Source organism: Scyliorhinus torazame, chromosome 16, assembly GCF_047496885.1.
Source record: "Scyliorhinus torazame isolate Kashiwa2021f chromosome 16, sScyTor2.1, whole genome shotgun sequence".
Classification (NCBI taxonomy): Eukaryota; Metazoa; Chordata; class Chondrichthyes; order Carcharhiniformes; family Scyliorhinidae; genus Scyliorhinus; species Scyliorhinus torazame.
In genome coordinates this window covers 131,861,157-131,877,920 of record NC_092722.1, presented here as the reverse complement: position 1 = coordinate 131,877,920, position 16,764 = coordinate 131,861,157, and the positions used below count along the sequence as shown (strand labels likewise).

Sequence of the window (16,764 nt, the reverse complement as noted above, 5' to 3'; positions counted from 1 at the left end):
GAAGGGATTAAGGCCAAGTGGGAAGAGGAGTTGGGGGGAGGTCTAAGGGGCTATGAAAGGTGAACACCTCAACCTCATGCGGGATTGGGGCTGATTCAGCTGAAGGTCGAGTATAGGGAGCACCTCACGAGGGCAAGGATGGGCCAGTTCTTTGAGGGGGTGAGGTATGTCTGTGAGCGGTGCGGGAGGGACCCTGACGGGAGAATGTCGCTTTAAGAAATGTTTGGCTGCTCATGTTACTGCAGTGATGTCAGTGTGGGTGGAGCGGAGCTCGGACTTTGTTTTTTAGTTTCATTTTGAGAACAGCTTGGGTGTGTCTGTTTTTTTGGTTGTGTTTTTCAGCGTTGGAGCTGAAGTCATCATAGAAGTTAGTGCAGAAGGAGGCCATTCGGCCCATCAAGTCTGCACCAGCTCTTGGAAAGAGCACCCTACCCAAGGTCAACACCTCCACCCTATCCCCATAACCCAGTAACCCCACCCAACACCAAGGGCAATTTTGGACACTCAGGGCAATTTAGCATGGCCAATCCACCTAACCTGCACATCTTTGGACTGTGGGAGGAAACCGGAGCACCCGGAGGAAACTCACGCACACACGGGGAGGATGTGCAGACTCCGCACAGACAGTGACCCAAGCCGGAATCGAACCTGGGATCCTGGAGCTGTGAAGCAATTGTGCTATCCACAATGCTACCGTGCTGGCCAGAGCAGGTGTACTGTTGATCTCTCTGCCCTAAAAGACTATCTCTTGATCATTTGGTGAATTCGGAAATATAAATGTTTTCAGTAGTGAATGTAAACCTAATGTGCTTCTGTTAAAAGGTGTTTCTTTTGTCTTCTGGATAAAGTTTGGGAAGTTATTAAGGGATTACTTAGTGTTGTATTCTTTGGGGGTTGTATTTGAATTGATGGTTGCTAAGATGTCCACTGTATGTTTTAAAAAGGGTACCTTGAGTTCATAGAGTAAACATTGTTTTGTTTTTAAAAATACTTTTCCATTTCTGCTGTACCACACCTGTAGAATGGGCCGTGTGCTCCCCATACCACAATCTATTAAAGGTTGTATGTCAGGTGAACTCCATGATACACTTTGGGGTTCTCTAAACCCTGGCCCATAACAAACTGGGGGCTCGAGGGGGATAAAAGTCTATCTATTGGATTGGCTGAGTGAACTTAAAGACGGTGAGGGGTGAGCAGATTGTGGTTGCTTTTCAGGTGTGGTATTTTAGTTTAAGTAGGGAGTGTGTTGTGGACAATGGCTCTTTCAGAGACTGAAGTTTTATGGGATGGAGACGGTCACACGCAGTACCTTACGGACAGAGACTAAAAGCAGATTGTTAGATTTGGCAAAAACATTGCAGTTAACATTACCTGACAATGTGAAAAGATGAGGTAATTATGGCGGTGGCGAAGCATTTAAAGTTGCCTCAGATACAGTTTGACTCATTGGAAATGGCAAAAATTCAGTTACAAATTAAACAAATGGAACATGAGAAAGAATTAAAGCATCTTGAATACGAAAGAGAGAGAGGAAAGGAGAAGAGTAAGAATAGCCCAAGCAGCACAAAGAGAAAGGGAGATACAGATCAGGGAAAAAGATAAAGAGAGAGATTGAACTTCAGAAAATGGCCATGAAACATGACACGCGTCAGTTAAAATTGGCAGACGTAAAGGGAAACGTACAGTTGGTTGATAATGATGAGGATAGTGAGAAAGAGCGTCAAAGTCAAAGGCTTGGTGAGGATCTATTTAAATATGTCCAAGCATTGCCATGGTTTGACGAGGAGGTAGAAGCCTTTTTCATTTCATTTGAGATTTCATAGAATTTACAGTGCAGAAGGAGGCCATTCGGCCCATCGAGTCTGCACCGGCTCTTGGAAAGAGCACCCTACCCAAGCCCACACCACCCTATCCACATAACCCAGTAACCACATTCAACCAACACTGGACTGTGGGAGGAAACCGGAGCACCCGGAGGAAACCCACGCACACACGGGGAGAACGTGCAGACTCCACACAGACAGTGACCACGCCGGGAATCAAACCTGGGACCCTGGAGCTGTAAAGCAATTGTGCTAACCACTATCCTACCGTGTCAGCTTTTTACTTTCGCTTTAGGCTATTTGCTGCAGGGAGTGTTTTTGTTTTGTTTTCAGTGTTGGAGCTGAAGCCAGACAGAGCAGGTGTACTGTTGATCTCTTGATCATTTGGTGAATTCAGAATTATAAATGGTCTCAGTAGTGAATGTAAACCTAATGTGCTTCTGTTGAAGGTGTTTCTTTTGTTGTTTAGGAAGTTGTTGAGAATCACTTTCGTGTTGTATCCTCCATTTCTGCTGTACTACACCTGTAGAGTGGGCCGTGTGCTCCCCATACCACAATCTATTAAAAGTTGTGGGTCAGGTGAACTCCATGATACACTTTGGGGTTCTCTAAACCCTGGCCCATAACAAATTGGGGGCTCGTCCGCGATAAAAGTCTATCTATTGGATTGGCTTAGTGAACGTAACGACAGTGAGGGGTGAGCATATTGTGGTTGCTTTTCATGTGTGGTATTCTCATTTAAGTAGGGAGTGTGTTGTGGCCAATGGCTTTTTCAGAGGCTCTGAAGTTCTTGGGGGTGGAAACGGCCACACGCAGTACCTTATGGACAGAGATTAAAAGCAGACGGTTAGATTTGGCAAAAACATTGCAGTTAACATTACCTGACAAAATGGGAAAAGATGAAGTAATTATGGCAGTGGCTAAGCATTTAAAGTTGCCTGAGATACAGTTTGACTCATTGGAAATGGTAAAAATTCAGTTACAAATTAAACAAATTGAACTTGAGAAAGAATTAAAGCAGCTTGAATACAAAAGAGATAGAGAGGAAAAAGAAAGAGAATGGGAGATAGAGATACACCAGCTCCGTAAGAGGATGGCAGCGAGGGAAATAGGTGGAGTCAAGGATGGAAGGGGAGCCACGGTGCGGAGTGCGACAAAAGTAAATGAGGCATTCAAGGCCTTCTATGAGGAGCTGTACAGATCCCAGCCCCCAGCGGGGGAAGAGGGGATGAGACGATTCTTGGACCAACTGACGTTCCCGAGGGTGGAGGAGCAGGAAGTTGCTGGTTTGGGGGCACCAATTGGGTTGGAGGAGCTGAGCAAAGGTCTGGGGAGTATGCAGGCAGGGAAGGCCCCGGGACCGGACGGGTTCCCGGTTGAGTTCTCTGGGAAGTACGTCGACCTGTTGGCCCCGCTGCTAGTGAGGACTTTTAATGAGGCAAGGGAGGGAGGGACCCTGCCCCCGACAATGTCGGAGGCGACGATCTCTTTGATCCTGAAGCGGGACAAGGACCCACTGCAATGTGGGTCGTACAGGCCGATCCCGCTCCTCAACGTGGATGCTAAGTTGCTGGCAAAAGTGCTGGCTACGAGGATCGAGGACTGTGTCCCGGGGGTGATCCACGAGGACCAGACGGGATTTGTAAAGGGTAGGTAGCTAAACACCAATGTGTGGCGGCTCCTAAACGTGATAATGATGCCATCGGTGGAGGGAGAGGCGGAGATAGTGGCAGCTATGGATGCGGAGAAGGCCTTTGACCGAGTAGAGTGGGAGTACCTCTGGGAAGTGCTGAGTAGGTTTGGGTTCGGAGGAAGGTTTATTAGTTGGGTTAAGCTCCTTTACAGAGCCCCGGTGGCAAGTGTGGTGACGAATCGGCGGAGGTCGGAGTATTTTCGGCTGTACCGTGGGACGAGGCAGGGGTGCCCCCTGTTGTTTGCATTAGCAATTGAACCCTTGGCCATGTCATTAAGGGAGTCTAAGAAATGGAGGGGGGTGATCCGAGGCGGAGAGGTGCATCGAGTGTCGCTTTATGCAGACGACCTGTTGCTGTATGTGGCGGATCCAGTGGAGGGGATGGTGGAGGTCATGCAGACTCTAAGGGAGTTTGGGGATTTTTCGGGCTATAAGCGTAATGTAGGGAAGAGCGAGCTTTTTGTGGTACAGGCAGGAGACCAGGAAAGGGGGATAGACGATTTACCGCTGAGGAGGGCGGAAAGGAGCTTTCGGTACCTGGGGATCTAAATAGCTAGGAGTTAGGGGGCCCTACATAAACTGAATCTGACGAGGCTGGTGGAGCAGATGGAGGAGGACTTCAAACGATGGGACATGTTGCCGCTCTCGCTAGCGGGTAGATTGCAGTCGGTCAAAATGGTGGTCCTCCCGAGGTTTCTTTTTGTGTTCCAGTGCCTTACAATTGTAATCACCAAGGCCTTTTTTAAGAGGGTAGGCAGGAGTATGATGGATTTTGTGTGGGCGAATAATACCCCAAGAGTAAGGAGAGGGTTTCTGGAGCGCAGTAGGGACAGAGGGGGGTTGGCGTTGCCGAATCTGGGTGGCTACTACTGGGCAGCCAATGTGGCGATGATCCGTAAGTGGGTGATGGAGGGAGAGGGGGCGGCATGGAAGAGGTTAGAGACGGCGTCCTGCAAGGAAACTAGCCTGAGGGCGCAGGTGATGGCACCGCTGCCGCTCACGCCGACAAGGTACACCACGGATCCGGCGGTGGCGGCAACGCTAAAGATCTGGGGCCAGTGGAGACGGCACTGGGGTGCAATGGGAGTCTCGGTGTGGTCCCCGATCAGGGGTAACCATCGGTTTGTCCCAGGGAGGATGGACGGGGTGTTTCAGAGCTGGCATCGAGCAGGGATTAGAAGAATGGGGGACCTGTTCATTGATGGGATGTTTGCGAGCCTAAGGGCACTGGAGGAGAAGTTTGGGCTACCCCCGGGAAATGCTTTCAGACACATGCAGGTGAGGGCTTTTTTGAGGTGACCGGTGAGGGAATTCCCGTTGCTCCCGGCACAGGAAATTCAAGACAGGGTGATCTTGGGTGTATGGGTCGGAGAGGGCAAGGTGTCGGCGATATACCAGGAGATGAAAGAAGAGGGGGAGGCATTGGTAGAGGAGCTGAAGGGTAAATGGCAGGAGGAGCTGGGGCAGGAGATTGAGGAGGAGGGGCTATGGGCTGATGCCCTAAGTAGGGTTAATTCCTCTTCGTCGTGTGCCAGGCTTAGTCTGATACAGTTTAAGGTGGTTCATAGAGCGCACATGACGGGGGCGAGGCTGAGTAGGTTCTTTGGGGGTGGAGGACAGATGTGGGAGGTGCTCAGGAAGCCCGGCAAACCATGTGCATATGTTTTGGTCATGCCTGGCACTGGAGGGGAGTGGCAGGAACAATATCGAAGGTGGTGAAAGTCCGGGTCAAGCCAAGCTGGGGGCTAGCAATATTTGGAGTAGTGGACGAGCCGGGAGTGCAGGAGGCGCAAGAGGCCGGCATTCTGGCCTTTGCGTCCCTAGTAGCCCGGCGAAGGATCTTGCTAATGCGGAAGGAGGCAAAGCCCCCCCAGCGTGGAGGCCTGGATAAATGATATGGCAGGGTTTATCAAGTTAGAGAGGATAAAGTTTGCCTTGAGAGGGTCTGCGCAGGGGTTCTACAGGTGGTGGCAACCGTTCCTAGATTATCTCACGGAGCGTTAGATGAAGGTCGATCAGCAGCAACAGCAACCCGGTTTGGGGGGGGGGGGGGGGGGGGCAAGAAATACATGAAGGATCTGGAAAACTGACATGTACGGGAGGAATCAAATGTACAAAGTTCTGTAACATATCGTTTTACCATGTTTATGTCTTGCTATGTGCTTCTTCTTTCTATTTGTTCGGGGGGGGGGGTTGTTTATAAGGGTGAAAAAGTGTTAAAAATGTTAATAAATATATTTTTTTAAAGTTTTTTTTAAAAGTCAAGACACAAATTAAACAGTGCAAACCACAGCTCTGTTCATGCCAAGACCTGCCTCAATATCCCCCTACTCAACCCTAGCCTAGTGCAAACCACGGCTCTGTTCACGCCAGGACCTGCCTCAATATCCCCCTACTCTACTCTACTTCACCCTAAACCACCTCCCCCACTGCTGACGCTTACTCCTCTGTGAGGAAGTCAATAAATGGCTGCCACCTTTGGGCAAACCCTAGTAGCGAACCTCTCAAGGCGAACTTGACTTTCTCTAGGTCAAGAAAGCTCGCCATGTCCGATAGCCATATCTCAGCCCTCGGGGGCTTTGAGTCCCTCCATGCTAACAGTATTCGTCGCCGGGCTACCAGGGAAGCAAGGCCAGAACGGCGGCCTCTCTCTCTTCCTGGACTCCCGGGTCCTCCAAAACCCCAAAGATTGCCACCTCAGGGCTCATTACCACCCCAGTTTTAAATACTCAGGACAGGACCTCTGCAAATCCCTGCCAATACCCCCTGAGTTTAGGGCATGTCCAGAACATGTGTACATGGTTAGCCGGCCCTCCGGCACATCTAGCACACTTGTCCTCCAGCCCGAAGAATTTGCTCATCTGAGCCACCGTCACGTGGGCCCGGTGCACGACCGTAAACTGGATCAGGCTGAGCCTGGCGCATGTTGCGGTCGTGTTTACTCTGCTCAGGGCTTCTGCCCAGAAACCGTCCTCCATCTCTCTTTCCCCCCGCCCCCCCCACCCTCTCGAGCTCCTCTTCCCACTTAAGCTTCAGGTCCTCTGTCTGTGTATCCTCAGCTCCCATGAGCTCCTTGTAGACGTCCGAGACTCTACCCTCTCTCCCACCTCTCCCCTAGAAACTACCCTGTCCTGCCTCCCCTTCGGCAGGAGACGTGGGAAGGACAGCACCAGTCTGTGTGCAAAATTTCGCACCTGCAAGTATCTAAAGTCGTTCTCTCTCACCATGCTCGGAAAGCTCCCTTCCAGGAACAGGTCCCCCATTCTCCGCTCCATTAAATTTGTTAAAGTGTAAACATACCAATGAGAGGAAATCTCACACCAAATGAGTAATATGATAAAACATATAATGGAAGTATTGTTTTCTATGCTTAAATTTTTATAAAAATGAAATTTGACAACCATATAATTGCAATGCAGGAATGGCAAATCTTATGCAGAATATGTTTTCAGAATTTTGTTGCATATCACTTAGATATAGACAGCTACAGGACTGTACCAGGACACCATTTCGGAGTAGTAGTCTTGCTGGAAAGTGTATGAAATGAATCCATAATCAAAAACTTTCCAAGCTAGGGACCTGATTTTGAAGTAGGTAATTTCGCAAACAGCGGTATTTTACTTCTCTATTAGGCACGAAGTGTGCAGCCATGTGTTCAAATTCTTTGACACATACATTGCAGGTTTTTGAGACTATCAGTAGTCTTACATCTATTCTTAAATATTGGACTTTTCTCCATCTAAGCTCCTGAATAATAATTTATATTAGATTCCTAATTGTGAGTACTGGCAAAGCTTCACCATCACATTTTCTGTTAAAACTGTCACACTAACAAACTAACCTTTTTCCTTGTGACTTCGCTGTTCCCCACCAAAAATGTTAGAGCCAATTTCTGCTTATTTTTCAAACTGTATTAAAAATTCTACTCAACAAACCTCAAGCTTCAGTCTATTAACAAGGTTTCAAAATCCTGTGAAGCAAACTGAAAAATGCCCTTGTCTGTCCATAACTCCGAAGCTCGCAGATTGAGAAGAAGGAGGGAGAGAGAGAGGGAAAACAACCAAAGTCATACAACTACCTTAAGGTGCTCTTCCTGGAAAGGATGCTCAGTATATTCAGGGACAGGTAAAAGTTTGTTCTCCACCTCAGCGAACAGCTTTACCGCCATGTCAGTCAGCTCATCCAAGGATTCTGGAACCAATATAGACCATTGAAATACAAATAAATCACATTTACACTGCTAACATGAAGCTCCAAGTCCTATCATGTGACAACTCCTGTCAAAATCCAGGTCAGCCGCAGCCACACTGCTTAGATTTAACTCTCCATTTTGAAGGTTATCTATTCTTAGCAGAAACTATAAATCCACTGGAGGGAGAAGTTTTTTTTTTTTTAAATAGGTTTTTAAACCTATAAACCTACTTCCAATGGTCATTATATTTCTCAGTATCTCGTGAGTCCAGTTGGTCTGAAGTCATGGTTCTCATTAATTGGTGTGGAATTAATTGATCACTGTGTCAATGTCTTACCAAGTGTATCCTTTGACAACTTCCTTAAGCCTTGCTAAAAGACAGGTAATGGGCTTTGGGTCAAGAGACAGCTGCAATAGTGGGGTGTGGAGAACCAGAAGAAGATTGCCACTCTACTTAGCTGTGCAAAGAATAAATTCGCTCACAGTAAAGTCAAACTTCGGAATCATTTCTTCAATATTTGCTATTAATGCAATTAATACAGTGCCCTCTTGGTAACAAAATTAAGGCAACCAGGCAGGGAAATGGCCTGATCAAGTTGCCATGTATCACTGAAATGTTACACATGTATCAAAGTAAAATCTCCTGAGTATTATTTTAATGTAAGGGAGTGTTCTTTGAACAAAAAAGGTACACTTTTCAAACTTACTTTTCACTTCAAATTACATTATTAGTTTTTTTTCAATGGTTAACTATGTTATTTCTACCTGGCTCCAACCTACAGTAGACAGTAAATACTATTTACTTGCATTACAAAAAGGGCTAGAATCAACTTGCCCAATAGCAAACTTTTTTTTAGAAAATATGTTTATTTAAGTTTTACATAATAACAAACAAAATCAACAGAAACTCAAGAATGCAAGTACCACAAAAAGAAAAACTTTTTTTTGAAACTTGGGGTTCCCCAACAGCTGATGGTGTCTAAATCTTTAAAAAAGGAAATAAACGGTTGCCATCTCAGGTAGAAGATCTCTACTAAACCTCGGATGGTGAATTAAATTTTCTCTATGTGAAAGGGGAACATTAAATTCCCAAATCAGCCACAAGTACTAGGCGGAACAGAGACCTCCAGCCAAGCGGTATCCACCTCCAGGGTATCAGTGAGGCAAAGGGACAACGTCCATCTCTACCCCAGAGTCAACTGCTAGTGAATCTGAAACCCCAATTTTGTTTTGTTTTTTAAACTTAAAGAGTACCCAATTCTTTTTTCCCCCCAATTCAGGGGCAGTTTAGCATGGCCAGTTCACCCACCCTGCACATCTTCGGGTTGTGGGGGTGAGGGAAACCCAAAATATGGCTACCAGCAGACAAGGGAGTAATTCCAAACGGAGTAACCATGACAAAGGGCTAAAAAGAGGAAGCCCAGACATTGGCAAGTCAGGGGCAAGACCAAAACATACATGTGTATGGTCAGCTGGGGCAAGGGAACGGTGGTCACATCTAATCTCGATATTTGGAAGAAAAAAAAACTCTCATCCTGGCTTTGGTCAAATACGATCCATGTAGCACCTTGAATTGAATTAGGCTCAATCAGGCACATGAGGATGTAGAGTTTACCCTGTAAAGGGCTCCTCTCCAAGCCTTGCTGATGAGTATAATTCTCTCATTTTGCCCTTACCCAATAGCAAACTTATTCAAAATTCTTAATGTCAGTAAACAATATATGTGAAAGATAATATAGTAGAGATTTAAACAAACATCATTGCCTGCTGTCAATCAGCAGTACAAAGATCTCAAATCTATACTCACTCCCTGATGCAGAACCACACATATTCAACAGTTCGTGTTTTAACAATATTCGTTCTGGAGTTGTGGGCGTCACTGGCTGGGTGAGCATTTGTTGCCATTCCGAAGTGCCCTTGAACTGCATGGCCATGCTAGGCCATTTCAGCAGGAGCAGTTAAGAGTCAACCGCATCTGGAGTCACATGTAGGCCTGACCGAAGGATGGCAGATTTCCTTTCCTGAAGGACATTAGTGAACCAGGTGGGTTTTGCAACAATCAGCAATGGCTTCATGGTCATCATCAGAGTTTTAATTCCAGATTTTCATTGAATTCAAATCATCATCTGCCATGGTGGGATTCAAACCTGGGACCTCAAGAGAATTACTCTGGGTCTCTGGAATACTAGCCCAGTGACAATACCACCACCTACTTCGAGTACTACTTTAATCAAATTTTATCCACTTTTAGATCACCAATGTTAAAAATGTATTACAAGACTAAATAACTTTAAAATATACTAACAGAGATGTGATCTTTGATCTGACCCACAACCTAGAATGAAGCAAGAACCTCGGTAATTAAATAGGAAAACAAATTATTTATCTTTCTTCGCAGATTCCTCAACTCCAGATAGTTTGCTTTCTTCTTTGCACATATGGGATGACATATTATGTAACAGTCTAAATGATAAAAGGAGAGCTCATCCAACTTAGATAACCAAAGCATCTGACAGAAATGAAAAGTTATCTTGTAACTTGGCTGATTGCATCAACGGAGAATTACCTAAATTCTCCAATAACTAATGTCAAGCAAGAGCTATTGGTAGGCATTATAAATTTAGGCATAGCTTTAAGTAAGGTTAATTTTGTGGTTCTGTATTTGAAAGGATTAATTACTTCAATTACCCAATTAAATTTTTTTCCCCTTCAATTAGGGGGCAATTTAACTTGACCAATCCACCCACCTTGCACATCTTTGTTTTGTGGGGGTGAGACCCATACAGACATGGGGAGAGTGTGCAAACTCCACACGGACAGTGACCTGGGGCCAGGATCGAACCAGGTATCGGCGCTGTGAGGCGGCAGTGCTAACCACTGCACCACCGTGCCGCCCAACATGAATGTTTTAAATTTACAGTGCCAAATTCATTTTCTCCAATTTTCACAGTAACTTCATTGAATCCTACTTGCGACAATAAGTGATTATTATTATTATGGGGCAATTTAGCGTGACCAATCCTGCACATCCTCGACCCGTGAGAAGATTGAATATGTGGACATTTGGAGGAATCTACACTGGGTATGGATTTTCTTTTCAGTCCCACATCAATACCATATTAAAATTTATTATTTTGTGCTAAGGACACTACAGCTAGTGTCCTCATGCTCTATCAGTAGTATAGTCATCTTGGACCATTTTGTTGGAATTTTTGCATGAGGGCTTCAGTCGGGTAAAGTGCCGAGACTGGATGGCTTTGGGTGTGCATTTTATGAGGAGTTTAAAGATTTGTTGTTAGACCCATTGGTGGGTATGTATTGTCACTCTTTTGAGTCAGGGACTTTGCCGCCTCTCTACTTGAGGCTAACATCTCTTGATTCTGAAGTCTGGCATGGATCTGGAGCAGTGTGTCTCCAGGTCAGTATCTCTTCTGAATGTCTACTTGAAATTGTTATCCAAGGTTCTGGCCAAAAGATTGGACATCTTGCTGACAATCGTACGGGAAACTCAGACTAGGTTTAGGGGGAAGGGCAATAACATTAGTAGGTTGCTGGACGTGATACAGGGTTTTCAAAAGCGTGCACTGTTGGGCTGGTTATTTTCTTAGATGCAGAGAAAGCTTTTGACCGAGTTGAGTGAAATTATCTGGTTTACACGTTGCAAGGATTATATCAAGTGGATTCAATTATTGTATAATAGACCTGTAACAGCAGTGCTCATGAACAGTTTAAGGTAGTCAAACTTTGGGCTTCAGGGGGTCTAGGCAGGACTTCCCTCTTGTCCCCCTTGGCCATTGAGCTTTTGGCAGAAGCCGTTAGTCAGCCCCATTGATGATCTAGAATGTGGAATGAAACAAACGATTACTCTTTACGCGGATGATTTGCTGCTGTTTGTGTTGAATCTTGGTGTTTCGATCCCTTCCATTATTTGAATGGTGGATGTAGTTTTAGTGCCTTTTCTGGTTATAAATGATTAACTTTGCCAAGTCGAAGGCCATGCCTGTGGGGTTAAATCACCTTCCCTTGCTAACTTCCCCTTTATCTTGGCGTTTCCATTACCCTTTCCATTACAGTGTTATGAAGATAATTTCCCCCAGTAAGGATCCTGCTCGGTGGTTGGTGCTCCTGATTTTAAGAGACATGCAGAGGAACAGGTAGTATTGAGGAGGCAGGGGGCTGCATAAGAACAGGCTAGGAGAGTGAACAAAGAAGTGGCAGATTGAACACAATTGTGCAAAAGTGTGAGGTTGTGCACTTTGGTAAGACGAATGGAGGCATAGGTTATTTTCTAATGGGAAAAGGCTTAGGAAATCAGAAGCACAAAGGAACTTAGGGGTCCTTGTTCAAGATTCTCTTAAGTTTCCGTCGGCAGCTGGGAAGGCAAATGCAATGTTAGCATTCATATTGAAAAGGGCTAGAATACATGAGCAGGGATGTACTTCTGAGGCTGTATAAGATTCTGGTCAAACCCTATTTGGACTATTGTGAGCAGTCTTGGGGCCCCATATCGACGAAAGGATGTATCTTGTCAGTGTGGAATTTGCACATCTCCCTGTGTCTGTGTAGGTCTCACTCCCACAACCCAAAGATGTGCAGGGTGGGGTGGGTGGATTGCTCATGCTAAATTGCCCCTTAATTGGAAATTTATTTTCAAGAAATGTTTAAAAAGGAAGGATTTGTTGGCCTTGTAACAGGTCCAGAGGAGCTTCACAAGAGTGATGCCTAAAATGAAGAACTCTCCCTATGAGAAGCAGTTGAGGACTCCAGTCTGTACTCGTTGGAGTTTAGAAGGATGAGGGGGGGGGGGGGAAATCTTTTTTTTTTTTTTAAATAATATTTTATTGAAAATTTTTGGTCAACCAACACAGTACATTGTGCATCCTTTACACAACATTGTAACAATACAGATAATAATGACCTTTTTAAATTTAAACAAAAACAACAACAAATAAATAAATATTAAATAACAAAAAATAAAAACTAGCCCTAATTGGCAACTGCCTTGTCTCAGGCCACCCACCACCCCCCCCCATCCCTCTCCTCCCCCCCCCCCATCCCTCTCCCCCCCTCCCCCATATCCCTCTTCCCCCCCCCCATCCCTCCCCCTCCCCCATATCCCTCTTCCCCCCCCCCCCATCCCTCTCTCCCCCCCCCCCACCCTCTCCCCCCCCCCCATCCCTCTCTCCCCCCCCCCCCCATCCCTCTCTCCCCCCCCCCATCCCTCTCTCCCCCCCCCCCATCTCTCTCCCCCCCCCCATCCCTCTCCCCCCCCCATCCCTCTCCCTCCCCCCCCCCATCCCTCTCCCTCCCCCCCCCCATCCCTCTCCCCCCCCCCATCCCTCTCTCCCTCCCCCCCCCCATCCCTCTCTCCCCCCCCCATCCCTCTCTCCCCCCCCCATCCCTCTCTTCCCCCCCCCGCCCCCCCCATCCCTCTCCCCCGCCCCCCCCCATCCCTCTCTCCCCCCCCCCCCATCCCTCTCTCCCCCCCCCCCGCCCCCCCCCCGATCCCTCTCTCTCCCCCCCCCCCCGATCCCTCTCTCCCCCCCCCCCCCGAGCCCTCTCTCCCCCCCCCGATCCCTCTCTCCCCCCCCCCGATCCCCTCTCTCCCCCCCCCCCCCGCCCCCCCCATCCCTCTCTCCCCCCCCCCCGCCCCCCCATCCCTCTCTCCCCCCCCCCCCATCCCTCTCTCCCCCCCCCCCCCCGCCCCCCCCCCCCATCCCTCTCTCCCCCCCCCCGCCCCCCCCATCCCTCTCTCCCCCCCCCCCCATCCCTCTCTCCCCCCCCCCGCCCCCCCCCATCCCTCTCTCCCCCCCCGCCCCCCCATCCCTCTCCCCCCCCCCCGCCCCCCCCATCCCTCTCTCCCCCCCCCCCGCCCCCCCCATCCCTCTCTCCCCCCCCCGCCCCCCCATCCCTCTCTCCCCCCCCATCCCTCTCTCCCCCCCCATCCCTCTCTCCCCCCCCATCCCTCTCTCCCCCCCCCCCGCCCCCCCCTCTCTCCCCCCCGCCCCCCCCTCTCTCCCCCCCCCGCCCCCCCCCTCTCTCCCCCCCCCGCCCCCCCCTCTCTCCCCCCCCCGCCCCCCCCCTCTCTCCCCCCCGCCTCTCTCCCCCCCGCCCCCCCCTCTCTCCCCCCCCCGCCCCCCCTCTCTCCCCCCCCCCTCTCTCCCCCCCCCCCGCCCCCCTCTCTCCCCCCCCTCTCTCTCCCCCCCCCCCGCCCCCCCCTCTCTCCCCCCCCCCCTCTCTCCCCCCCCCGCCCCCCCTCTCTCCCCCCCCTCTCCCCCCCCCCTCTCCCCCCCCCGCCCCCCCCTCTCTCCCCCCCGCCCCCCCTCTCTCCCCCCCCCTCTCTCCCCCCCCCCCTCTCTCCCCCCCCCCTCTCTCCCCCCCCCCCCCCTCTCTCCCGCCCCCCCCCAGCCCCCCCCTCTCTCCCCCCCCCCCCAGCCCCCCCCTCTCTCCCCCCCCCCCCCCCAGCCCCCCCCTCTCTCCCCCCCCCCCAGCCCCCCCCTCTCTCCCCCCCCCCCCCGCCCCCCCCCATCCCTCTCCTCCCCCCCCCCCCCCGCCCCCCCCATCCCTCTCTCCCCCCCCCCCCAGCCCCCCCCTCTCTCCCCCCCCCCCCCGCCCCCCCCATCCCTCTCTCCCCCCCCCCCCGCCCCCCCCCATCCCTCTCTCTCCCCCCCCCCCCGCCCCCCCCATCCCTCTCTCCCCCCGCCCCCCCAAGTCCTGGGCCGCTGCTGCTGCCTTCTTTGTTCTCCCCTATCTATCTTTCCGCAAGATATTCGACGAACGGTTGCCACCGCCTAGTAAACCCTTGAGCCGACCCCCCTTAGGACGAACTTAATCCGCTCTAACTTTATAAACCCACGCCATATCATTTATCCAGGTCTCCACCCCCGGGGGGCTTGGCTTCTTTCCACATTAGCAATATTCTGCGCCGGGCTACTAGGGACGCAAAGGCCAAAACATCGGCCTCTTTCGCCTCCTGCACTCCCGGCTCTTGTGCAACCCCAAATATAGCAAACCCCCAGCTTGGTTCGACCCGGACTCATACTACTTTCGAAAGCACCTTTGTCACCCCCATCCAAAACCCCCTGTAGTGCCGGGCATGACCAAAACATATGGGTATGATTCGCTGGGCTTCTCGAGCACCTCGCACACCTATCCTCCACCCCAAAAAATTACTGAGCCGTGCTCCAGTCATATGCGCCCTGTGTAATACCTTAAACTGAATCAGGCTTAGCCTGGCGCACGAGGACGACGAGTTTACCCTGTTTAGGGCATCTGCCCACATCCCCTCCCTCAATCTCCTCCCCTAGCTCTTCTTCCCATTTCCCTTTTAGTTCGTCCATCATAGTCTCCCCTTCATCTCTCATTTCCCTATATATATCCGACACCTTACCATCCCCCACCCATTTCTTTGAGATGACTCTGTCCTGCACCTCTTGTGTCGGGAGCTGCGGGAATTCCCTCACCTGTTGCCTCGCAAAAGCCCTCAATTGCATGTACCTGAATGCATTCCCTTGGGGCAACCCATATTTCTCGGTCAGCGCTCCCAGACTCGCAAACTTCCCATCCACAAATAGATCTTTCAATTGCGTTATACCTGCTCTTTGCCACATTCCATATCCCCCATCCATTCCCCCCGGGGCAAACCTATGGTTGTTTCTTATCGGGGACCCCCCCAGTGCTCCGGTCTTTCCCCTATGTCGTCTCCACTGTCCCCAAATCTTCAGTGTAGCTACCACCACCGGACTCGTGGTATAGTTCCTTGGTGAGAACGGCAATGGGGCTGTCACCATAGCCTGCAGGCTGGTCCCCCTACAGGACGCCCTCTCTAATCTCTTCCACGCCGCTCCTTCCTCCTCTCCCATCCACTTACTCACCATTGAAATATTAGCGGCCCAATAATACTCACTTAGGCTCGGTAGTGCCAGCCCCCCCCTATCCCTACTACGCTGTAAGAATCCCTTCCTCACTCTCGGAGTCTTCCCGGCCCAAACAAAACCCATGATACTCTTTTCTATCCTTTTGAAGAAAGCCTTCGTGATCACCACCGGGAGACACTGAAACACAAAGAGGAATCTCGGGAGGACCACCATCTTAACCGCCTGCACCCTCCCTGCCATTGACAATGCTACCACATCCCATCTCTTGAAATCTTCCTCCATCTGTTCCACCAACCGCGTCAAATTTAGCCTGTGCCAATGTGCCCCAATTCTTAGCTATCTGGATCCCCAGGTAACGAAAGTCTCTTGTTACCTTCCTCAACGGTAGGTCTTCTATTTCTCTACTCTGCTCCCCTGGATGCAGCACAAACAGCTCACTCTTCCCCATGTTCAATTTATACCCTGGAAAATCCCCAAACTCCCCAAGTATCCGCATTATTTCTGGCATCCCCTCCGCTGGATCCGCCACATATAGTAGCAGATCATCCGCATATAAAGATACCCGGTGTTCTTCTCCTCCCCTAAGTATTCCCCTCCATCCCTTGGAACCTCTCAGCGCTATCGCCAGGGGCTCAATCGCCAGTGCAAACAGTAATGGGGACAGAGGACATCCCTGCCTTGTCCCTCTATGGAGCCGAAAATATGCCGATCCCCGTCCATTCGTGACCACACTCGCCACTGGGGCCCTATACAACAGCTGCACCCATCTAACATACCCCTCTCCGAACCCAAATCTCCTCAACACCCTCCCACAGATAATCCCACTCCACTCTATCAAATGCTTTCTCGGCATCCATCGCCACTACTATCTCCGTTTCACCCTCTGGTGGGGCCATCATCATTACCCCTAACAACCTCCGTATGTTCGTGTTCAGCTGTCTCCCCTTCACAAACCCAGTTTGGTCCTCATGAACCACCCCCGGGACACATTCCTCTATTCTCATTGCCATTACCTTGGCCAAGACCTTGGCATCTACATTGAGGAGGGAGATTGGTCTGTAGGACCCGCATTGTAGCGGATCCTTTTTCCTTCTTTAAAAGAAGCGATATCGTTGCTTCTGACATAGTCGGGGGCAGTTGTCCCCTTTCCTTTGCCTCGTTAAAGGTCCTCGTCAGTAG

At 49.9% G+C, this 16,764-nt stretch overlaps 1 protein-coding gene across 7 annotated transcripts in view; it reads right to left on the bottom strand.

Moving 5' to 3' along the window:
• ide (insulin-degrading enzyme) overlaps window positions 1–16,764 on the bottom strand; it is a 233,845-nt gene that overhangs the window by 167,160 nt on the left and 49,921 nt on the right. For all 7 annotated transcript variants that reach the window (XM_072479084.1, XM_072479086.1, XM_072479085.1 and 4 more), the window contains exon 6: window positions 7,595–7,707. In XM_072479084.1, the coding sequence (XP_072335185.1) occupies window positions 7,595–7,707 (113 nt within the window). The remainder of the gene's footprint in view (window positions 1–7,594; window positions 7,708–16,764) is intronic.